The 24,416-nt window shown below is 44.1% G+C and overlaps 2 protein-coding genes across 3 annotated transcripts in view; one reads left to right on the forward strand and one right to left on the reverse strand.

The window, feature by feature from the left end:
- Positions 1-2,008, forward strand: part of c19h10orf88 (chromosome 19 C10orf88 homolog) — a 12,630-nt gene extending 10,622 nt beyond the window's left edge. For both annotated transcript variants that reach the window (XM_023949879.1, XM_023949877.1), the window contains exon 9: positions 385-2,008. In XM_023949879.1, coding sequence (XP_023805647.1) covers positions 385-583 — 199 coding nt within the window. In that variant the 3' untranslated portion in view covers positions 584-2,008. The remainder of the gene's footprint in view (positions 1-384) is intronic.
- On the reverse strand, positions 1,182-24,101 carry htra1 (HtrA serine peptidase 1). Its single transcript, XM_004080745.4, has 10 exons — positions 23,529-24,101; positions 22,232-22,331; positions 19,697-19,811; positions 19,399-19,488; positions 7,727-7,921; positions 7,618-7,650; positions 5,740-5,854; positions 4,286-4,343; positions 3,780-3,875; positions 1,182-1,672 (listed from the first exon to the last, which is right to left on the reverse strand). The coding sequence occupies exons 1-10, from the start codon at positions 23,986-23,988 to the stop codon at positions 1,504-1,506; spliced, it is 1,431 nt and encodes a 476-aa protein (XP_004080793.1). The 5' UTR covers positions 23,989-24,101; the 3' UTR covers positions 1,182-1,503.
- Between the last annotated feature and the right edge of the window lie 315 nt (positions 24,102-24,416).

Here is a 24,416-nt window from a genome sequence, read left to right on the forward strand (position 1 = left end):
GACTCTCACACCCAGACAGTGTGACCCACCCCCCACATGAATTGTGTAGATTGGGGGTGTCTGTTGGAGCAGAAAGCATTTCTTTGTTTCTCATGGACAGAGCGTCCCTTCTTCACTGGAACAAGTCTTCTTCTGAGGTCAGACCGTGCAGGGTGGGTCGGTCAGAATTCTGCCACTGAAATGTGTGCGGGGGGGTGGGGGGGAGGAACAATTGGTGCCATTTCCCAGCAGGCTCAGTGTGTGGAGCGTTGCTGTGAGGACCGCCGCTCAGACACGGTGAAGGAATGCAGCCGCTCTCATCCAGGGTTTCATCAAACGCTTTAGCGCCTAAAGTGATGTAGACGGCGTGCAGCGCCTCCAAGTCAACCTTTCCCTTCTCTGCAGGAAGCTGGATTCAGCCATGGAGCGGCGGCTGGAGGAGATGGAGAGGAGGCTGAAGGAGCATCTGGACCGTCGCTTGGATGCTCTGGAGCAGAAGCTGGAGGCCGCTCTGCTGAGTGCCCTGCCTCTGGTCGTGCTGAAGAACGGCGCAGCAGCCGCGAGCGAGCAGGTCGCCCAGACGCCGTGTGTGCAGCAAAGCTAAAGACTAACCCGTGTCGCCAGGAAGTGGCGCTGCACTGACGCTCCTTTTGTCTGTCATGTGTGGCTCTTCACGGTTCCTCCTGGTTTCTCTGCTTTGAGGTGCAGCAAACACTAAACTCTGTTAGAGTGAAGCCTCAGACGGTTTCTGTCCATTTAAAGCGGTCTTGGTCAAAGGAGGCGGAGATGTTTGGCGGTAATGTTCTCGTCTGTAACCTGCTGCGTCTGTCCTGCAGAAGCAAACGGAACGGTTGGTTGAAGATCAACCATCAGGTTGGTGGTCCTAAGGAGCTGCGCTTCCTATAATTATTTACTGACAGAAAACTACTTTCAAATAGTAATAGATTAAAGTGTATTGGTTATTGTTATGCAAAAGTAATCCATTACTTTTACACAAGTCGTGTTACTCTGGTTACACAGTAGTGAAGCATGCCATGTGAAGGACAAACGTCAAGTCCTCATTAAAGAAGAGATGTTTGCTGGAATCAGGATTATTCTAACACGCTTCACTGAAGCTCTGGAGCGTCAACACCACTGCTGTCAATCAAAATACTGATAGGCTCCGCCCCCAAGTCTGAGACTGACAGGATTCAGGAAAGCAGTGTGTTTAAAAATAACTTTATTCTCTTCTTTGAAAAACATTGTCTTCAAATACAAAGGCACAAAACTGTAAGGAAGTTATCTGTGGAAGACACCTGCGATCACCTGCAGCAGCCACAGGTGGCGCTGGAGAGTCAGGCCTGTGAGGGGGGGGAAGGTAAATGGAGCTGAGAGGAACATAAATGTGCAGCTTCAGTTTCTGAGTGAAGAACGTCGGGTGTGAAACAGAAAGCTGCAGGGCTTCTCAGTTCTAGTCATGACTGACTCCAGCACTGACATCCAGCCCCTGATTGGTGGATGCTGACGGCGTGTCATCGTCAAAGGTCAAGGGTCGATCTCCTCTGGGATAACGGTCAGCATGACGTCCTCGTTGCCGCGCCTCACCACCATCCTCAAATTCTGCTCTCGCTTGATGGTGGTGCTCACGTCATTGGCCGAGGTGATGTGCTCGCCATTGATGCTGATGATGACGTCCCTCTCCTTTAGCCCCGCCCTGCAGAGACAGACACGGCAGGTGAGGAGCTTCATCTCTTCAGTCCTGCGCTTCAGTCCCACATTACTTTGTTTTGCAATCATAATATGCTAATAAGGTGGGCGGGTCTTCCTCAGCTGATTGGTTTGATGAAGTTACGGCAGAACCTTCATGGGTCAGTAGTTCATAGGAGTCCAGCTGATGCTCCTTGTGTAGGACCGACCCAGCTGACCTCTTTGGATCGCTTTTCCCAGACAACCAACATTTGCAGCCACAGAAATCCATGAATGTAGAAATGTGGAAATAATTTCACCAAACAATGTAAATAAAAGAGTAAAATCAATAATTCTGAAGGCATTTTCAGATGTGACCAACGTGTTTTCATTCTTTAAACTACTGTTTTGTCAGGAGTCTTCAGAAACTGAATCTTTTACTAATTCAGACAAACTTGATTCAACTCTTGTGGGTAAAAAGTGACCCAGTAACCCGTGTGCTATTTTGTGGGGTCCAGATGACCCCCCCCCCCTTCCATTGAGGTGTTCTCCCTACCATGACAAAGGTGGATAAAGGTGGAAAGATTTCATGTAATCCATGGACACCAGTGAAGATCACAAATCATTGAAGAAAAAAGGTTCAGAGCACTGTCTAGTGGGTCTAGATGACCCAATGTTAAAGTGCCTAGGATAGACCAAGGGTTAACATGTTTAATGGTAGAAAAATAGCTAAACCCGTCCTTTTCTAACTTAATGTTAGGACTCCTTAATGAGGCTCAGTTATTAGAATAAGTTTTGCTTTGGTTTGTTTACATGTGGACTGTTTACCACTGCACGTCTAGGGAAGATTGTCGTATGGGTCATTTTGACCCATGAACTATAAAAGTAGGCCTGCACAGTAAATCACAAATTCATCATCGTAATATCAAGCTGTGTACACACATCTATACCTTCATGGACGCTCACACCTCTATAGATAAGTTCCTGGAGGTTAAGGTTCCAGTTCTGTCCCAGACAGAAGGACTCGACATCCAAAGCTGTAGTCTGAACCTCGTGCAGCACATCTGTAAAGCCCACCCTCACATCTGCATCCACTCTGCTACATGTGCTAACTAGATGATGCACATGTCAAAGCATTAATTTGGTTTTTTGTTGTGTTCTAAGAAAAACCCTTTCAATGTGATCAATTCAGAACAAAATACGTCACATTTATGGAACAAACCTTTACTGTGTGAAAGAAACTGATTCCAGCTGGTTTGAGGTAAAGAAAGTGTAATAATGTTCACTGGTGATTATCTTTTGACGTAGTAAAACATAGGATTAAAAATAATAATTAAACTGAGTTGACTTGATAAGTAACAGAAGCCTTGTTGTGCAGAATAGATTTCATATGATTTCAAACTGCTGTATTTTGGGGCTTTGGTGGAGTGGGTCATCTGAAGTGAGAACCCACAAATGTAGTTTAGGAGTTGAACGCGTTCCTGAAGTTGTTAAGGGCTGTTAAAGGCTGCAGGGATGTTAAAGGCAGGACTGTGGGATGTTCTGCCCTTCCTCTTCCAGGGGGGGTTTGACTGCCAGCTGGCTTTCTCCTCACACTTTCATGCTGGGCCTCTCTGGATCCGTCTGACTGACTTGTGAATGTTCTGCTCCTTCACAGTCTTAGTTTAGCTCCAGCTGTTAGGAGACCGGAGCAGGTCAGAAACATCAGCTGCAGATGTTTCTGATTCCACTGCACTCAGCTGTTTTCTGGACAGGTGGTCACCGGTTGGCTGTTGTATGTCACATGATCTTCCTAAAAGCATACAAACCAAATTGGCAGAATGAGGATCCTCTAAAAAGGGCTGTTAGATTTGCTCGACTGAAGCAGGTTTCCAAAAACCTGAAAGCAAAGATTCCCGACCTTCAAACCAAAGTTCAAGCCTCCAGTCATGGAGGTGCTAACAGAGAAAAGGCTGCTGCTTTCTCAGCTGTAGCTGTGTGGTTTCAGAATTTCCCTGGAACTCTAAAAATCTGCCCCTGGGGCTAATCTTCCTGCAGGAGGGGCTCGGTGACCGCACACCGTTAATGTGTTTTTCTGGCACAGAAGCAGAGATGGAGAAACGTCCCGACTGATCTGTGTGGCTGTCGACACTTACGCCTCGGCCGGAGTCCGACCGATGACCTCCATGACGTAGGCGCCAGAGGTGAGGTCGGGGAAGTCCGGGTGTCGCGCCTTCAGCTCCTTCGCCAGCCTGACGGCAGAGAAAGGAGATGAAATGTGGTGACGCGTCCTCAGCGTTCGTGAGAACCTGCTCCCTCTCTGAAAACGGGCGGTCATGAACTTCCTGCAGTCAGCAGATGGGATGTGGGGGGGACGCCAAGCCTGAAGCAGCTCTGCAGGCAGCTCTGTTTCCTGGAGGTCACCTGGATTCTGTGTGGACTGAGTCCAGCTGATGTTCCAGTTTTGGAAGTTTCTCACACAGAAGAACACAATGAAGCTTCAGAACGAGCAGGAGTGATTGAAAGACCGTCAGAGGACAGGAAAAGGCTTCACTCTGCAGAGTCTCAGCCCGGCAGGTTCCTCTGGTTCCATCCTTCCTGCAGAACCTCATTTCTACTTACAATGATGTTTTCTGAGAGGATCAGTGGGAGCAGAACTTACGTTGGAGTGAGACTCATCATCCTGACGCCGATGTATTTCTTCTTTGCCAGTGTTTTACCTGCAGAGAATGGAGATCTGATATGAATACAGTTCACTTTGATTAGATCTGCAGCTGTGTCTCCTGATCTGTCTGAGTGAAGGTCCACCAATCCGCTATTCTGCTCTTGCTGTCAGCTGATGTGGAAACCATTTCACCTGCTCCTGGTCCAACTGTTTACATTGAATCTGAATTTAAATGCAAGAAATGCAAAGAAAAGACAGAAAGAGAAAAGACTTTTCCAAAAACGGCTTTAGTTGCAGCTAAATCGCGGTACGGTCATTCTGATCAAAATGTCTTTCATAGAATCAAATAAACACAAAGAAAAAATAATTTTATGATCTTTCCTAACTACTCAGTGTTTTATCAGGGCCTGTTTGGATGAACAAAGTGCTGATTTCCTGGAGATGGAAAATGTTTTTAGATCAGTTAATGAGGACAGTCTCCCACAGCACAGCGTGCTGCGGGAGACTGGTAGAAAAACACTGGTCTAGATGACCCAACTCCCAATGTGGCCTAGGATAGCACAAGGGCTAAGAATTCTAGTTCAGACCATTTCTCTTACATCATTGGCAGATTCTAAGACAAGCTGCCAATGAGGTGGGAATTTTGGACAAACTCCAGGGCCTGTTTTTGCAGTGCAGCCACACATTTTTTTTTTACCTGCTGTTTTTCTATTTTTTCTAATATGTATGGACTGTCCTCATTCTTTTCTATTCTATTCTATTCTATTCTATTCTATTCTATTCTATTCTATTCTTTTCTATTCTATTCTATTCTATTCTATTCTATTCTATTCTTTTCTTTTCTTTTCTTTTCTTTTCTTTTCTTTTCTATTCTATTCTATTCTATTCTATTCTATTCTATTCTATTCTATTCTATTCTATTCTATTCTATTCTATTCTATTCTTTTCTTTTCTTTTCTTTTCTTTTCTTTTCTTTTCTTTTCTTTTCTTTTCTTTTCTGTTCTGTTCTGTTCTGTTCTGTTCTGTTCTGTTCTGTTCTGTTCTGTTCTGTTCTGTTCTGTTCTGTTCTGTTCTGTTCTGTTCTGTTCTGTTCTCGTTGTCATGAACCTGCAGTCAGCTGTGTGTGCACTTTTATTTCCCGTTAAGATGAACTTAATGGAACTTCTTTTGTTTTTCTAAATGCTAATAATCATTTCTGTGTTTGTTGAAGGTTCTTCTATGTGTGAGTGAGACGACTAAAATCCCTGGATTTTGGTCTAAACTCACCTTAACTGTTTTATAAACTGCTCATTTCCAGGAATTCTCTGAGCTGCAGCTGATTTTCTGTGTTTAATGGATAGAACTACTGCAGTAGATTCCTTTCTGTTCTCCTGTTGGGCTCCTGCCTGACAGCCTGCTGCAGGTTTGTACATGTTTCCAGCTGAGAGAAGGTTGTGGCTGACGAGACAAACCTTTGGCCTGCCTGTCATGAGACTCTGCCAGGAACTGCAGGATCTTGTCGGACGGGATGGCGAAGGAGATCCCGGCCGTGACCTTCAGGGTGTTGATACCAATCACCTCCCCGTCCTGCAGAGCCACAGGGCAGAAAACAGAACGTTATCAGGCAACAAAAGGCGGGTCAGAAATAAGATCACAGAGTGTCTGTGGGCTTTACGTGCACACATCCGTGTGTGGTTAATCCCTGCAATCAGTGTGCATCAGAAGGTGGCCATCAATCCATGAACATGTGCCGTTCACTATGCCCACAATTCATTTTGATCGGGTACGATTTTGGTTTTAGATTTTGGGTGGGGGTCAAATTTTCACTCTAAGGTGTAAATAGAAAGAAGAATTCCTAAAACAATCCGGTCCTTCAGTCCCGGACTGCAGAAGGACATAAAAAACCATCTGGTTCTGAAAACAATGACCTGCTGCCCTGACCTGGACCCATGTAGTTAAACCAGTGAGTCGGTAGAACCCAGTCATCTTCAGACGACAGTTTGGACTGACCTTCACTGACCTTCACTGACCTTCACTGACCATCACTGACCTTCACTGACCTTCACTGACCATCACTGACCTTCACTGACCTTCACTGACCATCACTGACCTTCACTGACCTTCACTGACCTTCACTGACCATCACTGACCTTCACTGACCTTCACTGACCATCACTGACCTTCACTGACCTTCACTGACCTTCACTGACCATCACTGACCTTCACTGACCATCACTGACCTTCACTGACTGACCATCACTGACCTTCACTGACCATCACTGACCTTCACTGACCTTCACTGACCTTCACTGACCTTCACTGACCATCACTGACCTTCACTGACCATCACTGACCTTCACTGACCTTCACTGACCATCACTGACCTTCACTGACCTTCACTGACCATCACTGACCTTCACTGACCTTCACTGACCTTCACTGACCTTCACTGACCATCACTGACCTTCACTGACCTTCACTGACCTTCACTGACCTTCACTGACCTTCACTGACCATCACTGACCTTCACTGACCTTCACTGACCTTCACTGACCTTCACTGACCATCACTGACCTTCACTGACCTTCACTGACCATCACTGACCTTCACTGACCATCACTGACCTTCACTGACTGACCATCACTGACCTTCACTGACCTTCACTGACCTTCACTGACCATCACTGACCTTCACTGACCTTCACTGACCTTCACTGACCTTCACTGACCATCACTGACCTTCACTGACCATCACTGACCTTCACTGACCTTCACTGACCATCACTGACCTTCACTGACCATCACTGACCTTCACTGACTGACCATCACTGACCTTCACTGACCATCACTGACCTTCACTGACCATCACTGACCATCACTGACCTTCACTGACCATCACTGACCTTCACTGACCATCACTGACCTTCACTGACCTTCACTGACCTTCACTGACCATCACTGACCTTCACTGACCTTCACTGACCATCACTGACCTTCACTGACCATCACTGACCTTCACTGACCTTCACTGACCTTCACTGACCTTCACTGACCATCACTGACCATCACTGACCTTCACTGACCTTCACTGACCTTCACTGACCTTCACTGACCATCACTGACCTTCACTGACCATCACTGACCTTCACTGACCATCACTGACCTTCACTGACCTTCACTGACCTTCACTGACCATCACTGACCATCACTGACCTTCACTGCACAAACATACAGGAAGGAACAAGTCTGCACCCATAGGGTTCCTGTTTGCTTCACGATTCTTAATGACCAATCACAGCGTCACACCCTGAATGTCAGAATCCACCTTCTGCTCAGATGAACATCACTCACCAGATTGACCAGCGGCCCCCCCGAGTTTCCATACTGAAAGAAAACAGGGAGAAGCTGCAGTCAGAAAGTTCTGAAGGATTCTCACGGACGCGATGTGGGTGGAGCTCACGTTAATGATGGCGTCCGTCTGGATGTAGTCCATGTCAGAGTTCCGTAGGCCCAGCTCCTTACCCCCCCGTTGGGTGGTGCTGACAATGCCTGTAGTGACAGTGTTCTGCAGGGAGAACGGGCTCCCAATGGCGACCACAAACTCTCCGGGTCGCAGGTCTGCGGAGCGACCAAGCAGCAGGACGGGCAGCTTGTTCTGTGGGAGGACGATGGAGACAACGCAGATTTGAGCAGATCTTTACCTCAAGCTGAGTGCTGATAAGGAGTTGAGGAGAGGAAATTTACTGCAGCAGAGAAGCTCTCTGCTTGACATCTACAGCCCCCACTCCCTCAGTAAAGCCCAGAACATCACCAGAGACAGCTTCCACCCCGGACATCACCTCTACTGCCCTCTAGGAGAGTGTTTTTCAACCTTTTTTGAGCCACGGCACACTTTATCCTGGACAATAATCCTGCAGCACACCAGCGTCCAAAATGTAAAAAAGGAGAAACTCATAGTCTGTATTGATCTACAGCTCCGCCATGATCTCACATGCATCTTTGTGATAATTGTGGCAGAAAAAGCTGGAAGCTGCTGCTGTTTTTTCTAAAATATGTAATAAAAGTTAGTTTTCAGTAATACTTTTCAGCTAAATTATTTGACTTTTTACCCTGTTAGTTGTTTTTTACTCAAGTTTATCAACATGCAATTTTATGTAACCTCACAAAAAAACAAAAATATTCTTTCTAAATATTTTTTTTTTATATTTATTTCAATGTTGGTGCAAAAGCAACTGTAATTTTTGAACAATATAATCACAATATGTTTGATACATTTTACACAAAAAGACTATCATTATATGTATATTTTCTGTAGCTCCACAAAAAGTGAACATGTTGAAGTTTTATACGTTTTTCTTTTGTCTTAATCAAAGATGAAGTCTGAAAACTTTAACAAAAATGTTTTATTTCTTTTTAGATGATTAAATTGTTTCAATTTAGTTTAATTGTGTCTGTTTCACCTTCATCCTGTTTCTTAAATGTTGTTATTACTTCTTAAATTTAACATCTAAAATAATAAAATAAATAAATAATAATAAAATAATAATAAAAGTGTTTCAGTCAGAAAGATGACTTGGACCAAACTCTGGGATGTTTGGCTGTTAAAAAAACAAACCTTGAAGCAGACCTAAACTGTTGACCTCTGACCTCTGATTTCATCAAGAAGATTTCAAAACTGGTTGATGTGTTCGTTGTGGTTGAAGACGTTTAACAGGGAAGACTCATTGTAGCGCAGAGATGCTGTCACTTTAACCCAATGCATCATGGGAGATGTAGTGATGGCAGACAGACTCTCGTCTCTGAGCTTCATTGTTTTGTTCACTTGTTCCACGGTCTGACACCGGATTCTGTGGAAAGCTACATCGCTAAAGACGAGCTTTAGCTGGTATTTCTGTTGGAGCTGAGAGACTTTATGAGCAGAATCAGAACAAGGAAGTGAAGACTGTAACCACTTCTGATTGGTCAGACTGATGACATGTGATTAAGCCTCCAAGAATGATTGGTGGAGACAGTTAAGGGGCGGGACTTTTCCAAAAACAGAGCTGAGGCTGAGGCTAAATCACAGTACCGTCATTCTTATCAAAATGTCTTTAATAGAATCAAATAAATACAAAGAAAAAAGTATTTTATGATCTTTTATATTCCTGTTTTATCAGGGCCTGTTTGGATGAACACAGAGCTGAAATCCTGGAGATGGAAATGTTTTTAGATCAGTGACGTTATCATGGCTGTATAAGAGAACTGGACTTAGGGACCCCTCCCCCCTTTGCGTTCCAAACAGGAAGTACCTGCTGGCGCCAAGAAGCCAAAATCCCACAGACTTCTATAGAGAAATAAACAGCTGTTACTCAGTCAGAAGAACTGTTCTTGATCTGATACCTTTTTTATAATGTTCTTTATGATTCTTATTTTTTCATAATATTATTTCTTTATTGCAAGGTATTAAAGTTATAAACTGACCAATCAGATGCCTCAGTAAAAGCATGTGGTGCCCATTGGTCCCCACCTTGAACGTCTCTCATTGTTGGATTGAAAGATTCTCCAGAGTCCTCTTTCAGTGGAAGGGGTGTGGCTTTCCTACAAGCTCACTCCTGATTGGTGACAGTAGTTGCCATAGAAATGAGGACTTGGACCAACTCCTCTGTGTCACGGAAAAATAGCCTCTGAATTGACTTGGAAGTTGGAAGTGAGCCGTTTTTTATGGGTGGTGTCACACTCGCTCAGTCCACTTCTATTATACAGTCAATGGTCTCAGCCCTAAATTCAAACAGAATTATTTTTTTTCTTGCAAATCTTGTTTTTGCAGAAGAGAGTTGCTGTTAAATGTATTTGTAGGCGACCTGTAGAGTGAAAATAAAGCTATTCTGACACTTTTCTCCTGTGTGAGCTTCAAGTAGTTCCCTAAACTAATCACACCCCCACCTAAATATCTTCCCCTTGTTTGATTGCTGTTTCCTTTGAAGACCCACTCGGATGAAAATGTTGCTTTTGGTGTTTTTAACTTGTGGACATTTTCTGATGATGGAGGACATTTATAAAGGAAATTAAGCTTAAAATGGCACTTCTGAGTGTTTCGTTATTCAAATCATTTTAAAATCAGGAGCAGAGAAAAAAGTTGGAAAAAGAGCTTATTTGTAACGTGGAAAATATGCTTGGCGGGCTTCAAGCTGCCCGCGCTGCTCCATTCTGATGCATCCCCCCTGCAGACAAACATGGATCCATGAACGTCTTTATTTTCCTCGTCTGAACTGGAATCTGGATTTAAACTGGTTAGCTACGATACTGCTCCACATTTCTGCTGCATCACTGATGTTATGTTGGAGATTGTGAGGGGGAGAGTGTGTGAACAGAAAGCTCTCAGCAATGGGGAGGGGAAGGGGGGCGGGGTTGCTCCAGGCCAACGGTCTCGCCCGCAACTCAAGGTGAATTTCTAATGAACTACTGCTGCTCTGCAGAAACTATGTCCTAGTATGACCAGAGTGGGACGTTAAAGAACTGTCTTGTCATTGGACAATGAACGTCAGCGTAAAGCTCCCTGAGCGTCAGTCCTGTTGTCACTAGAACGTCCACAGACTACTTTCTCTCTCAGAGCTGTGAAAAGTGAATTTGTTAGATGTTTTCATGCGCAGCATGGCGTGCTAACATGTTGCAGGTCCCACATTGTCCTCTTGAAGCAGCAGCACTGGAGGAAGTCCCCCTCCCTTCTCCTCCCCCTAACCTGGTTCAGGCCGGGACGTGCCGTGGGGAAGAGGAGTGTGGCAGGAGATGTTTGGAGCGATGGTTTGGTGTGTCTGCTCCCCTGGGAGCATGACAACCGGCTGTTTTTGTGCGTTTGTGCAGCGCTGCCAGCAGACACATGTGTGGCTCATTTCCTCTGTTAAATAACCTCCTTCAGGGACGTTACTCAACACAACTCTGACCTACTTTGGGGCTTGGGTAAGAATGACAGAACATGAAGGAGGTGAGATGAGGGCCAGCCACCTTCTGCTCCGCAAAAAGTTTCCACTCCAGGCTCCAAAAGCTCCTTCAGCCGTTCAAAACAGAAGAAAGGTCACTAGTGTGCACACGTGTTAGGAGCGTTTGCTAAAATGTTGTTTTTCTAACACATGAGTGGCTTGTCTGTAAATAACCCTACTTACAGAGAGCTACTGCTGCAGGAAAACAGGGCTGACTGTCTTCATCTGAAATGAGCAGCTTCTGAGAGGACAGATTACAAACCCAGGAGGAACCTGGACCTCCTTTTTGTTCTCTAATCGCTCCTGCTCTCCTCTCATTATCACGCTCATGCTCTGGGGTGGGGGTGGGGGGCTCTCAGTATCATCTTGAACTCTGGCTGCCACCCCCCTCCACTACATAAACAAGTCTTCATGTTCTAAACAGAGCGGTTTCTTTCAGAGCTAAATCAGATCAAACTGAAGTTTAGGGTGAGGAGATGAAGTCATCTCAGCCGGGTCACACCCAGTGCTCCTCCACACACAGCTGCAGGCAAATCCATGACGGGGGTCTATCAACGTGATCAGCCCTGATCACTTTAAGGCCATGACCTGGACCTAGCACCCAGTGACGTGCGGTTAGATGAGGCAAGTCAGGCTCTGCCTCACCGGTCATCGTGATAAAATAGAAAAACGAGCATTAAGTAAATATTATTTTCCACTGATCCATGTTAAAGATACATTTTCAGTTGACTCGACGCATTTTCCACAGTTTCTGAAGTTAGAAATCGCCGAATTTGACTGTTGCACGGGTTCGGGGTGAGGCTCCGGAGCGTTTCGCCTCATGTCTGATTGCAGGACTCGGTTTTAACGGAGACGTGCGGTCAGACCGTACGGACGGAGAAAAAGCTGCTTTGTGGCTACACTGCTGCGTTACCAGAAGCCGGGGGTCTGCTGTTGGAGATGGCGGCGCGGGGATTGTGGGATATAATCCCCTTTGCCTGCTCTGGTCCAAACTGGGCACCGGTTCTTCTTTTGCCTGTGTCCTTTCATCTGTTGATGTTGTCTCACCCTTAGTAATTTCATTCTGGTGTGGATACTTCTTTTCTGCACCATGAGTGTGTGTTTGGGGAGGGGGGGGTGATGATGACCTCGGTGTAATATACAACGTTAAGCGTTCCAAAGTTCTCACCTCCTACTGGTAACATGGGGTCAGAAACTTGCTGCGACCCCTGGAGCCACGTCAGCATCAGCACTGATGGTGTGTGGATTCGGTCACGGCTGTGGCCGCATTCATTCCATTCTTTCTGTGTCAGAGTGGCACCTCTGTGCTTTTAGTTGTAGAACTTTGTGCGCTTTTTTGTGTTGACTGTTTTCAGGTGTGTTGCTGCACAGGTGTGGCCTCTGATTGGACCAGAGCTGATGGAGGCGGCCTTTAATCCCTTGAGAAGGGAGCTCTGCTGTAACCTGGCCTCAGTGCAGCGCTCCACTTTGTCACCTCACATGTAAGCTGTTATGTAGATTTGCGTGGTGTGTGGTGTGGTGTGGTGTGGTGTGGCGTGGCGTGGCGTGGTGTGTGGCGTGGCGTGGCGTGGTGTGTGTTGGGGCCTGCCCTGTGCAGTCTTTTGTTTGGCATTGACTGTATTTAAAGTGAAGCTGTAAAGGCCATTTTCTTTAGTACGTTGTTTTCTCCTGTTCAGTCCTGGGGGGTTAGTGTTTGTCATTGTTTTCTCTTTTCTTTCACTACAGGTAAGGACTTCAGGATTTGACATATGTGGGTTTTGTTTGTCATTATGGCTCATAGTTGACCCTGAAGCCTTTTGCTTCTCCTTTTTAAGCCATTGTTGTTGTTTTTTATAAATAAACACATTTTTATATCAATGATCTTTCTTTGGTTTTTGTTGTTTTAAAGTCGGAGTAAGATTACTTTTCATGTTATTCTAAACCAGATCCCCCTAGACCAGGGGGGTCTTCCAGGAAGCAGGTTCTGCTAGCTCCCACGGTAAGTTTGAGGCTAAGGAAGTTGATAACCTCAGCATTTGGTTCCAGAAATGGAGGTATGTTTCAGGGTAGGTCAAGTTGCCATAGCAACTCATGCTCTGAACATAACCTGGTCTGGAGCAGGTTTAGTTGAAGGTTAGTTTGTTTTCAGAGAGGTGAAGCAGCATGGCGTGTCCATTTGAAGATGATTTAGTGGATGAAGAAGCTCAGATAATACTTTTTCCACCGTGAGAGGGTGATAAGACCACATATGGATGTTGGAAAGAGAAACTTTTTACTTTGATCTTATTTAATTATTTGATTAAGTTAAGATAAATCATTTTTTCAGTTAAGTCAGTTCAAAAATAACACGTAGTTATCAGACATTTATTTTACTTTCATTCAAATTAATTCAATGAAGTAGGTGTAACTTTGGTGCTGCTGTTAGATCGGCAACGCAAGGAATTGTGGGATACAACGTACATTATGTACTTGCTGTGCACGTGCATTAACCCAGGGTTACCAAGTGGAGCGTAATTACGTTAACTCATCTGGTCTTTTGGAACCGACATACCCAGAGTAAGCAAATTCAGGCGGATTTCAGTCAGAGTTCAGGCTTAAAGTCAGGGGAGTTTAAACATACTTTCTGGAATACCACCCAGGCATGTCCAAAGTCCGGCTCATGGCCTGAATGCAGCCTGTGTTCAAATGCTCACCGGCCCGCAGGCTTCCGTCATAAAATCAATACATGACCCCCAGCTTTTTCTATAAACTGCATGATTTCCTGATTGTGGTCGGCAAAATTGCATTCTAAGCTGTTGTGAACCGGTCGTGTGACCCTTCTGTGATGATTTCTAGCTCACTTCTAAACATCAACTGTAATTGACAGTGTTTTGTTTTTTCAATGTAAAACAATGAAACTGTCTGCCTAATATGCCAAAAGACTCTGGTTGTTTTCAAGGAGTTCAATATCAAGAGGAACTGGTAACGCTTTCTTTTACAGTATAGTACTTACAGTGTACTTAAGTGGTATTTACATGGTACTTAATGTGTAACTACTTGGCAAGTACCCTGTAAGTACAGGGTGTTTACACAGTACTTTTTTGCGTTACATGGTACTTGCTGTGTAATTATGTGGTACTATTTGGTTCATACCTATGTGGTACATACTGGGTATTTATATTATACTTACTGGGTATTTACATGTTGTGCAAACGTGTCTTTTGTGGTACTTACCACATGTAAGAACAAGGTAATTACAAATAAAGTACCTTGACCTTTAGGTCTGCACCTAAGATTCTATCTAGATTGATTTCAAGCATTGCAGTCAAAGCAATAAAGAATTCACAGAGATTTATCAAACTCATTACAGAAATGATGAAATAACTAAAATATACTTTGTACTTCATCAAAGTCGTTATGCTTTTTATGTTCATTTGAACTTGTATTGTGATTTTTCTTGTAGTCATAAACCCTGAAGAAGTCCCGTACTGTTACTAAACTCTGCTGAAGGAATTTTGACGGACAAAAAGCACGACCCTCACTTGTCCCAGTGTAATATAGACAAAAATACAATAGATTTGACTGCAACTATTGCAGAAATGACTTTGGCTGGAGATGGTGAGGATCTGGGGCCAGTGTGCTTCCTGGAACAACACAAAACTCTGGATAATAATAATAATAATAATAATAATAATAATAATCTCAAAGCGCTACAATGAAGGAAGGAATTACAATGGTTTAAAATAAAAACAAAGCAAGACAACAAAAAAACCAACAATGATAAAAGTACTAAAAAGCGTTTTTAAAAAAAGAAAATTAGAATAAGGATATTAAAGATTGTTGTTTTCTCTGCTGTCTTGTTTCTCTTTAAAATTGCCACATGTTACAAGAAGTAATCAGGTCAGAATACGTTTCTACAATGCAGTTACTTCACCTTTACCAACAAGTTAGCATTGTCTCCTATGTTAGGGTCAGAAGACCAAGTGTGTATGTACACTTTACGGGAAAGTAATACGTGAACATACCCAGCATTTACTACTGAAAGTACCATGTAATAGAGTGGAAATAGGACTGACTTTCTTTTACAGTCCAGTTTCAATCTACTTAAGGGGTAAGTACCAAGTAACATACAATCAGTGCAGACCTAAAGGTCAAGGTACTTTATGTGTACTTCCCTTTTTCTTACATGTGGTAAGTACCACAAAAGACACGTTTGCACAACATGTAAATACCCAGTAAGTATATTATAAATACCCAGTATGTACCACATAAGTATGAATCAAATAGTACCACATAAATACACAGCAAGTACCATGTAAGTACAGAGTAGACACAAAAAAGTACCATGTAAGTACCCAGTAAGTCCCATAAAAAGTATCATGTAAACACACCGAAAGTACCCATTAGTAACACAATAAGTACCATGTAAATACCACTTAAGTACACTGTAAGTACTGTACTGTAAATGAAAGCGTTACCGAGGAACTATCAGATGAGAAATGCTATTAAAAAATTGACAATATTGGTAAAAATACATTTAAATGTAATTTTCCACGTGAGGAGAAGTATGCCATTGCAACAAAATGTTCATCAAATGGTTTGTTTACATGTAATGTGTTTAAAACTGTTAAAACTTTTTCACTTCACTAGATCTGGTCCTCTTTGAAAAAGGTTTGGACGCCCAATTCTAAGAACCATTTGGAGTTCAGACTGCGATCCTGTTCTGGTTCTTCTGCACATTTCTCAACACAATTCTTCATGCTTTCAGATGTTTGAACCATTTCAAAATGTTCGTCTCCATCAAGAAGACCTTTCGGCTGATTTCCGCATTAAGAGATTAACTGAAAAGATTGACTTTTTCCAATTTCAATTCAAGCAACATGAGTTTGTTTTGTCAGGGCTCCAAGAAGTTTTCCATTTTGCCGTCTCGTCTTAAATCTGGACTTAACAGTCTGCGTTTAATTGTGTTGTTTTCATAAAGGTTTTTTGTGAATGAAAGAGGACACCTGGCCTTAGATTTCGTACTTTCATTGCAGAAACGTTTGAGCTGCAGAAAGATTTCTGCTAAAAAACTCTTTCATGTTTCAGAGTCTGATCTCGCCATGACAGCTTTTGGGTTTAGATCCCACTCCAGGCTTTTCTGCGCCTTCAGGCTTTTCCTATAAACACTTCCAAAGAAAGAATGAAGATGATGGGATCATGAGCTGTCGACAGACACGATCCAGGATCAGTGCCAGATCTCCGTGAAAAACCACCACGAGGCTTCTGAGAACTCTCACAGCTGCTTCTTTCTGCACATGCCCAGTCTGTGCTCTGAGGATGCTTTTATCGGCTCCTTCAAAAGGGTCAAATGTTGGGATCGAACCCTTTCTTCCGCACACGGCTTCCTGCTCAAACGCGAAGCCTCATCTGCAATTCTGCAGCTCTGAAGATGGTGGAGGGTGATGTTAGTGTCAGCATCACTACAACTGAGATGTCCTGAAGGCCTTTAACACAGCATCTGCGTGAGCATGAGCGTGCTGGTGCACGTCGGCCCCGCAGGTCCACGGCTGCAGTCAGGCAGCTGCTCACACCTGCCAGGTAAACAGTTTATTTCCTCTGACCTGCCAGAATGAGGCAGTTTGTTGCTTTGCTGATGTGACTATGAGGTTTAGGAAAAGGTCAGAAAAAGAGAGGCGTCTTAGTTGAAGTCAGAGGACGAGAGTCCGTCCTCCTTCCAGACAGTTTTCAGAGCCTCTCCACTTCTCTGCAAGTGTGTGCTCCTTTAAAGATGCTTCAGGTCAAACATCAAACGTAAAAATCCAAAGCGAGATTTAAGATTAAAGAAAAGCAGGTTTTGGGGGTTTTTAACGTGTTTTTGTAGCATTTTTCTGATGATGGAGGGAACATATAAAGAAAATTATGCTTAAAACTGCAATTCTGAGAATTTCTTTAGTCGAATCACTGGGAATCAGGAGCAGATGAAAAAATGAAAAAGCTTGTAGGTGTGAGTGCAAAGGTGGGCCACTAGCTCCTGCTCCATTCTTCTCCACACTTGCAGACATCGTATCCTCTAAACACAGACTGTTGATGTGTTTGGAAAGATTGAATACAAAAGATGGTGAAACTGAATGATGCAGAGTTTAAAGAAGGCGCTTCTAATCAGAAAGTATTCCCTTAAACAGATACATTTAGTATCAGAGCCGTGGTGAGGAAGTTATGAACCATAAATACTGTTCATTTACATAGTAAATTCTCCAGTGTTTTATTTTGAATTTAGCCATTTAGACGTCTGACCAAAGTAGAAAGTGACTCCTTGACTAATATTGAGCATTTTTCTGACATATGAAGCAGGTCTCATGGAACCCAAACGATGACTGTTAGAGAAGAAAAAGCATGAACGTTCTGGGAGAGTCTGCCCTGCAGGCTGCTGTGAGTCACTGATGAGGCCTCGCCTCAAAAATGCAGCTCAAATCCAAACCAGACAAACAAAACATGAAATCAGCAAAGAGAGAGCAGAGAAGGACGCAGAAGTCATCTATGAGGAGAGGGGGAAAACAAAGAGGAGAAGAAAACCACGGAGCATGGAGAAGGAGCAGGATAAAAAGAAAGAAGAGGATGAGAGACGGAAGAGAAACAGGAGCTTTAGAAAAAGAAAGGCATAAAAGATGAGGAAAAGAAGGATACATAAGAGAGTAAGGAAAAAAGGAAAACCCTGTGATGAACTGGAGTAACCCCCCCCCCCTCCTTGCCTGATAGTAGCTGGATAGGCTCCAGCAACTTTGTGGGTCTTAAAAAGATGGGTTATTAAAAAAATGAATGGATGGATAGAAGAAAAGAGAGGAGGGTAAAACTTTGGAAAAGTAGGAGGACGACGAGCGGGAAAAGAAGGAAGAGTAGGCTACAAAAAAGAGGAGAGGAAAAAAAGGAGAAAGGAAAACAACAGGACAAGAAGGAGGAAAGAGAAGATGAAAGGATGAGGAGGAAAAACAGGAGAAAGAAAGGTAGAAGGGACAGTGAGTTGGGGGGGACAGAACAATAAAAGCAGGATAGCAAGGAACTGGAGGCACTTTACGTTTACGAGAAAGAAAAAAGGGATGAAGAAAAGAGGAGTACCCACAAATCGGCCTGCACAACAAATCAAAAATACAGTCACCACGAAATCCGCCTGTGCAACAGTGTAAACGGCGATAAATGGTTACCGTACATGTTTACACAAATGCCCAAAAGATCTCACCCCGTGGGGTAAAAATGATCACAAGAACGGTGAGCAAATCTCCCAGAATCCCACGGGGGACCTAGTGAATGACCAGCAGAGAGCTGGGACCAAAGTAACAAAGGCTACCATCAGTAACACACTACACCACCAGGGACTCAAACCCTGCAGGGCCAGACGTGTCCCCCTGCTAAAGCCAGTCCATGTGCAGGTCCGTCTACAGTCTGCTAGAGAGCATTTGGAGGATCCAGGAGAGGATTGGGAGAATGTCCTATGGTCAGATGAAACCACAATAGAACTTTTTGGTAAGAACTCTACTGTTTGGAGGAGAAAGAATGCTGAGCTGCATCCAAAGAACACCAGACCTACTGTAAAGCATGGGGGTGGAAGCATCATGCTTTGGGGTTGTTTTTCAGCAAAGGGACCAGGACGACTGATCCGTGTAAAGGAAAGAATGAATGGAGCCATGTATGGTCAGATTTGGAGTGGAAACCTCCTTCCATCAGCATTAAAGATGAAACGTGGCTACGTCTTTCAGCAGGACAACCAGCCCAAACACACGTTGCCCGGGTAACGTAGGAGTGGCTTTGTAACGAGTATTGAAAGGTCCTGGAGTGGCCTAGCCAGTCTCCAGATCTCAACCCCATAGAAAATCTATGGAGGAAGTTGAAAGTCTGTGTTGCCCAACGACAACCCCAAAACATCACTGCTCTAGAGGAGATCTGCATGGAGGAATGGACCAAAACATCACTGCTCTAGAGGAGATCTGCATGGAGGAATGGACCAAAACACCAGCAACAGTTTGTAAAAACTTAGCAAAGTTGGTTTGATTTTTTCTTGTGTTTTGTTTAGTGCCTTGAGACAACCATAGCTGTGAACTGACTGTGAACTGACTCAGAAGGAAGGAGAAAAAACGGAGAGGAAGAGGAAAAGAAATAAAACTGGAGGATGAGGAAAGACAGGAGTGGCAGTGGGAGGATAAGAAGAGAAGGAAGGGAGGAAGAAGAGGAAGCACATCCTCACCGGCGTGTCAATCTTGATGAGGGCGATGTCAGCCTTCTCATCGATGTCTTTTATCTTGGCGTCGTACGTGGCCCCACTCTTCAGCTCCACCTAGATAACGGTGACACCATCAGACCTACTTCCTGTTCTTCAAACTTTGATGAAGTCATTAAAACGCCTCCAGGAATCTAATCATGACCGAGCCACGGCTATGACTAATGGTCATAATTTAAAATAGGCCACACCTCCTGATTGGCAAACTGATTGTTTGTGCTCTCTTCCATTGACGCTTTAGTAAAACAACGTTGCTGTCACTCACCTTCACTCTGTGCTTGTTGGCCACAACGTGCGCGTTGGTGACGATAAGTCCATCCTCAGAAACAACGAAACCGGAACCGCTGGCGACCGACACCTCTCTCTTGGAAAATACCATCCTAAACAGAGACAGAGGGGACAGCAGGTTTAAAGGAGATAAATATCATGCTATCCGTAAGCTTACATGCATGAAGAGCCTTGCCAAAGTATTCAGCCACCTTGAACTTTTGCCACATTTAAGGCGGCAAACAAAAAGATAAAAAACTGTAGTTTTTTTGTGAAGAATCAACAACAAGTGGAACACAATCATGAAGTGGAATGACATTTATTGGATATTTCAAACTATTTTAACAAATAAAAAAAATTGGGGGTGTAAAACGATTCAGCCCCATTAAGTTCATTCTTTCTAGCACCACCGGCAGTTTTCAATTCTTTCCACAGGTTCTCCATTGGATTCAGGTCCAGACCTTCTAACAGCTGGACGTGTTTATTTGTGAACCATTCCATTGTAGATTATTATTCATGTTTTGGATCATTCTCTTATTGGAAGACAAATCTCTGCCCCAGTCTCAGGTCTTTTGCACAATCCATCAGTGTGTTTAAAGATGTTTAAAGCTTGGAAATCTTTTTGTATCCAAATCCGGCTTTAAACGTCTCCACAGCAGAACCTCAGACCTGCCTGGTGTTCCTTGTTCTTCGTGATGCTCTCTGCACTTTAAACGGACCTCTGAGACGATCACAGAGCAGCAGCATTTCTACAGAGACTTGATGACATCCAGGTGGTTCTGTTATCATCATTAGCCGTTCAGGTCAACATTCAGAGATCCTCACTGAACATCTGGAGAGAGTTTGCTGCACTGAAAGTAAAGGAGCTGAATTTATTTTTCCACGCCCAATTTTTCAGTTTTTATTTAAAAATAAGTTTGAAATAACTAATAACTGTGGCTCCACTTCATGATTGTGTCCCACTTGTTGGTGATTCTTCACAAAAAAATTACAGTTTTATATCTTCATGTTTGCAGCCTGGAATGTGGTAAAAGGCTGAAAAGTTCAAGGGGCTGAATACTTTGGCAAGGCCCTGTATTTAATAAAAGTTCAGCTCAAAGTAGCATTTTTTTCCATTCCTTTTTCAATAGTTGTGAATCAGGAGCAGAAAAAAAAAGCAGTTTGACAAAGAAAATGAGCTTGGCGAGCCTCAAGCTTCCTGCTCTGCTCCATTCTGATCATCCACCTGCAGACAAACAGATCCCTGTACGTCTTTGTCTTACTGGTCTGTTTTTGTTGCTAGGGGAAGGGGGCGAGGTGGCTCCATGCTAATGGTCCCCCCACAGCTCAGAGGTGCATTTCTAATGAACTCCTGCTGCTCTGCAGAAACTACGTCCTAGAAAACGACAGGTTCAGTGATTATGGCTAAATCATAGTGAAAAGACCACTGGGAACTATGAAAATGAATTAAAAGATGATCAGAGCGGGACTTTAAACCTTTAATAAAATCCACTAAAGGATATTTAATGTCATTTTTAATGAGATACAGATTTCTACAATATGATCAGTTGGGTGATTTAGTGAGTTTTTGTTCTCAATAATGTCAGTTTAAGAGGAAAAAATATTCAGGAAAAAAATCACATTTTACCCACAGCCTCATATTTAATCCATATCTTTTTAACCCTTCTGCTATCTTAGATGACCCCCCCCCCCCTTCCATTGACGTGTTCTCCCTACCATGACAAAGGTGGATAAAGGTGGAAAGATTTCATGTAATCCATGGACACCAGTGAAAATCACAAATCATTGAAGAAAAAAGGTTCAGAGCACTGTCTAGTGGGTCTAGATGACCCCACTCCCAATGTTAAAGTGTCTAGGATAGAACAAGGGTTACCAACGTGTGACTGTATTATAAAAAAATTATCGTTAACTAATTTCACATTCTTTCAATGGAGTCATTTAAAAATAAATAATATGAGTTATTCTCACCATAAAGTTTTGGGAATTAGAAAAACTTCCTGCCAAAAGTGTTTTTGAGACTTCCTGGCAGCAAACATTTTGAAATGAGCAGGAAAAGTCCTTCTACTGCCCCTAGTGGAATGATGATGAACTACAGGGCAGAAAACATGGACCACATTCTCTGGGTTTGGAAGGAAAGTTTGAATTCTTATTATTAGATAGGGGTCTCAGAAATGTGGGGATCAAATATAATATCAATGGTTTAACAGAGTTAATGACTAAACCAACAAGAAGCTTCAAGAAATGAGGAAAAGCTTGGAGCTGAGGGAAAAAACTACATTTTGTTCAGAGTGAAGAAGATCCTGAAGGATTTTTTCCAAACACGGGACTTGTTAGCTGTCCCATGACCTCTAGACCAGAGAACAAGTCCTGAAGGTTGTTGCGTTTTTTTCAGAACCCAAAAAAAAAAACCCCACTTGTGAAAATCAGGAAAAACTAGTTTTTATTTAAACCACAAAATGATGAGAATCTATGTCCTGATGGCAGCAGAAGCCAGCCAGCTATCAGCTCTGTGAACAGAGGCTCAGGCACTTACTTTCGGAACAGCTCTATGTGAACCACAGCCGGGGCGATTTTCTCCACTACGTCGGCGATGAAGTTGTACTTGTAACGCAGGCTGTCGGGGCTCTGCTGACCTGTGGGGAGGGGGGTACGACAAACTTTGAGTAGAGCAATGGAAACAAATCCATTTTCCTGTTGTGGGATCAATCAAGGTTCTATTCTATTCTAAACACAGATTCCAGTTCAGCAAGTTCAAAGATGCAGGAAAGAAGAACCATAAGATGGAAGGAAGAGAGAACCTGGTGGTTGTAGAGTTTTATTAGAGGGACAACAATCACCAGGAGCACACAAGTAAACCAAAAAACAAACCCTTTTTCTCCTGTAACTGTCTGATTTTTGACAGCTCTTCTTTTTCTCTGTGTGCGTGTTTCCAAATGTGTGTGTTTAACCTTGTTAAGATAACACACACCGAATTTGGAGGCTAAAAAGTTCCCGTTTGGGACCTCTGCGGGGCTAGGCGCCAGGCAGCTTGGAAGAAGGAGGGGGAAAGAATCTAATGAATGTTTAGATTTCCTGAAAATATCTCACAGTCTCTCAGCCGGAACAGCTTCAAGCCCTTTAACCCTCTGGAGCTCTTTCACCGCTCACTTCCTGTTTTATTCTGAAATGCACCTGTCTGTGCGCACACCTTTAAACCTCACTTCCCGGTTTAGTTTCCATCACCTTCATCCTTTACCTGAATGGTTTGACCCACCGGAAACACTGATCACATCTGTAAATTGAAGCAAAAGCTTCTCTGAGGCCTTTCCATCAACCGCTGCTCCTCTATGATTTGGATGACATAAGCAAACAGTGCTATCATAACAGTTTAGAGAGGGGCTGCCCCCACCCACATCTCCACCCAGTATGGATCCAAATCTTCCAGGTCCAAAGTCCCCTGATCAGGAAACCAGCGATTTTTCGAAATGTATTTTAAGGGAAGAAAAAGCAGGTGTTTCAAAAATAAAATAAAAATGGAAAACAGGAAAAAGAGGGGCTGCCCCCTAATGTTCAAGGATGGAACTACAGAAAAGCCAAATTAAGAATTATATTATGAATAGAAAACTATTTTCACTTTTAAACATAATTGAATATTTGACTCAGAAATGAAAACTTTCTGCTTTCATCAGAAGTCAAATGGGGAAACATCATGAAGTATCTGCAGGACTAAAACTTTCTGTCCTGGCAGAAGCAAACATCTGACCTCAGAAGCTCCATCCTCACCGACCTAACCCTCCTGAGAAACAGCTGTTTGCCGCCTTAACTTCCTTTAGGACGCGCGCGGCTCTGACCTTTGCCGCAGGCTCCTCTCTGAATGAAGATGACCGGCGGCTGCTGCAGCTCCGTGGCGCGGCTGCTCACGCGCTTCAGCTCGCAGACGTTCCGGTAAGAGACGCCGTCGCTGCCGCACACCGGGTCAGTGCTGATGCACGTGCACACCCCGGCCCTTGCTCGCCGCCGGACGGTGGCGGACGCCTCTACGCCGTCGGTCACCACGCACTCCATCCCCTCCACGCACTCCTGATCCCCGGGAGCGCCGCACGGCGCGCCCTCGCCGGATGCGCACACCGGGCAGCAGCCGCAGCGGTCCAGCTCATCCCCGGACAGGCAGTCCTGGAGGACCGGTGCGCACGCAGACCTGTCGCACCTCTCCGGACAGCCGATAGCCGCGCGCTTCACGATCTGCGCCTCCGCGAGCAACCAGGAGGACGCGAACAGCGCCGTTACGCACACCGGCAACCGGAGCTGCATGACGGGGCAGTCTGAGAGACACCAGCGAGGACAGGGTGGTTCAAAGAGGGTTTGAGGGGTCACGGGGATGAAGTCAAGACGCCTGAGCCGCTCCGGTTTATACCAACTCCAGGATAAACACGCCAGCAGATTGGAGGAGCTGTCTGACGTCTGTCCGGAGAGGGAGGGGCAGAGGGCGGGTCACATGTGCGCATATTTACAGAAGAAATCTGCACTGGAGTGAGAACCTGAACTTCAGTCCACAGTAGGAGCTTTAGTCCACACGATCAGATAAAGCAGAGACTTCAGTGACAGAAGTCCAAAAACGTCTGTTCAGCTGGTTTGTTCTCCCCCAGGACAACTATTTTCTCTTCCAAAATGAACCCTTTACAACCCTTCCAAAATAAAATGAAAAACAATAGAAAATTAATTTCTTCTTGCCTTGGTTG

Source organism: Oryzias latipes, chromosome 19, assembly GCF_002234675.1.
Source record: "Oryzias latipes chromosome 19, ASM223467v1".
In the NCBI taxonomy this organism is placed as follows: Eukaryota; Metazoa; Chordata; class Actinopteri; order Beloniformes; family Adrianichthyidae; genus Oryzias; species Oryzias latipes.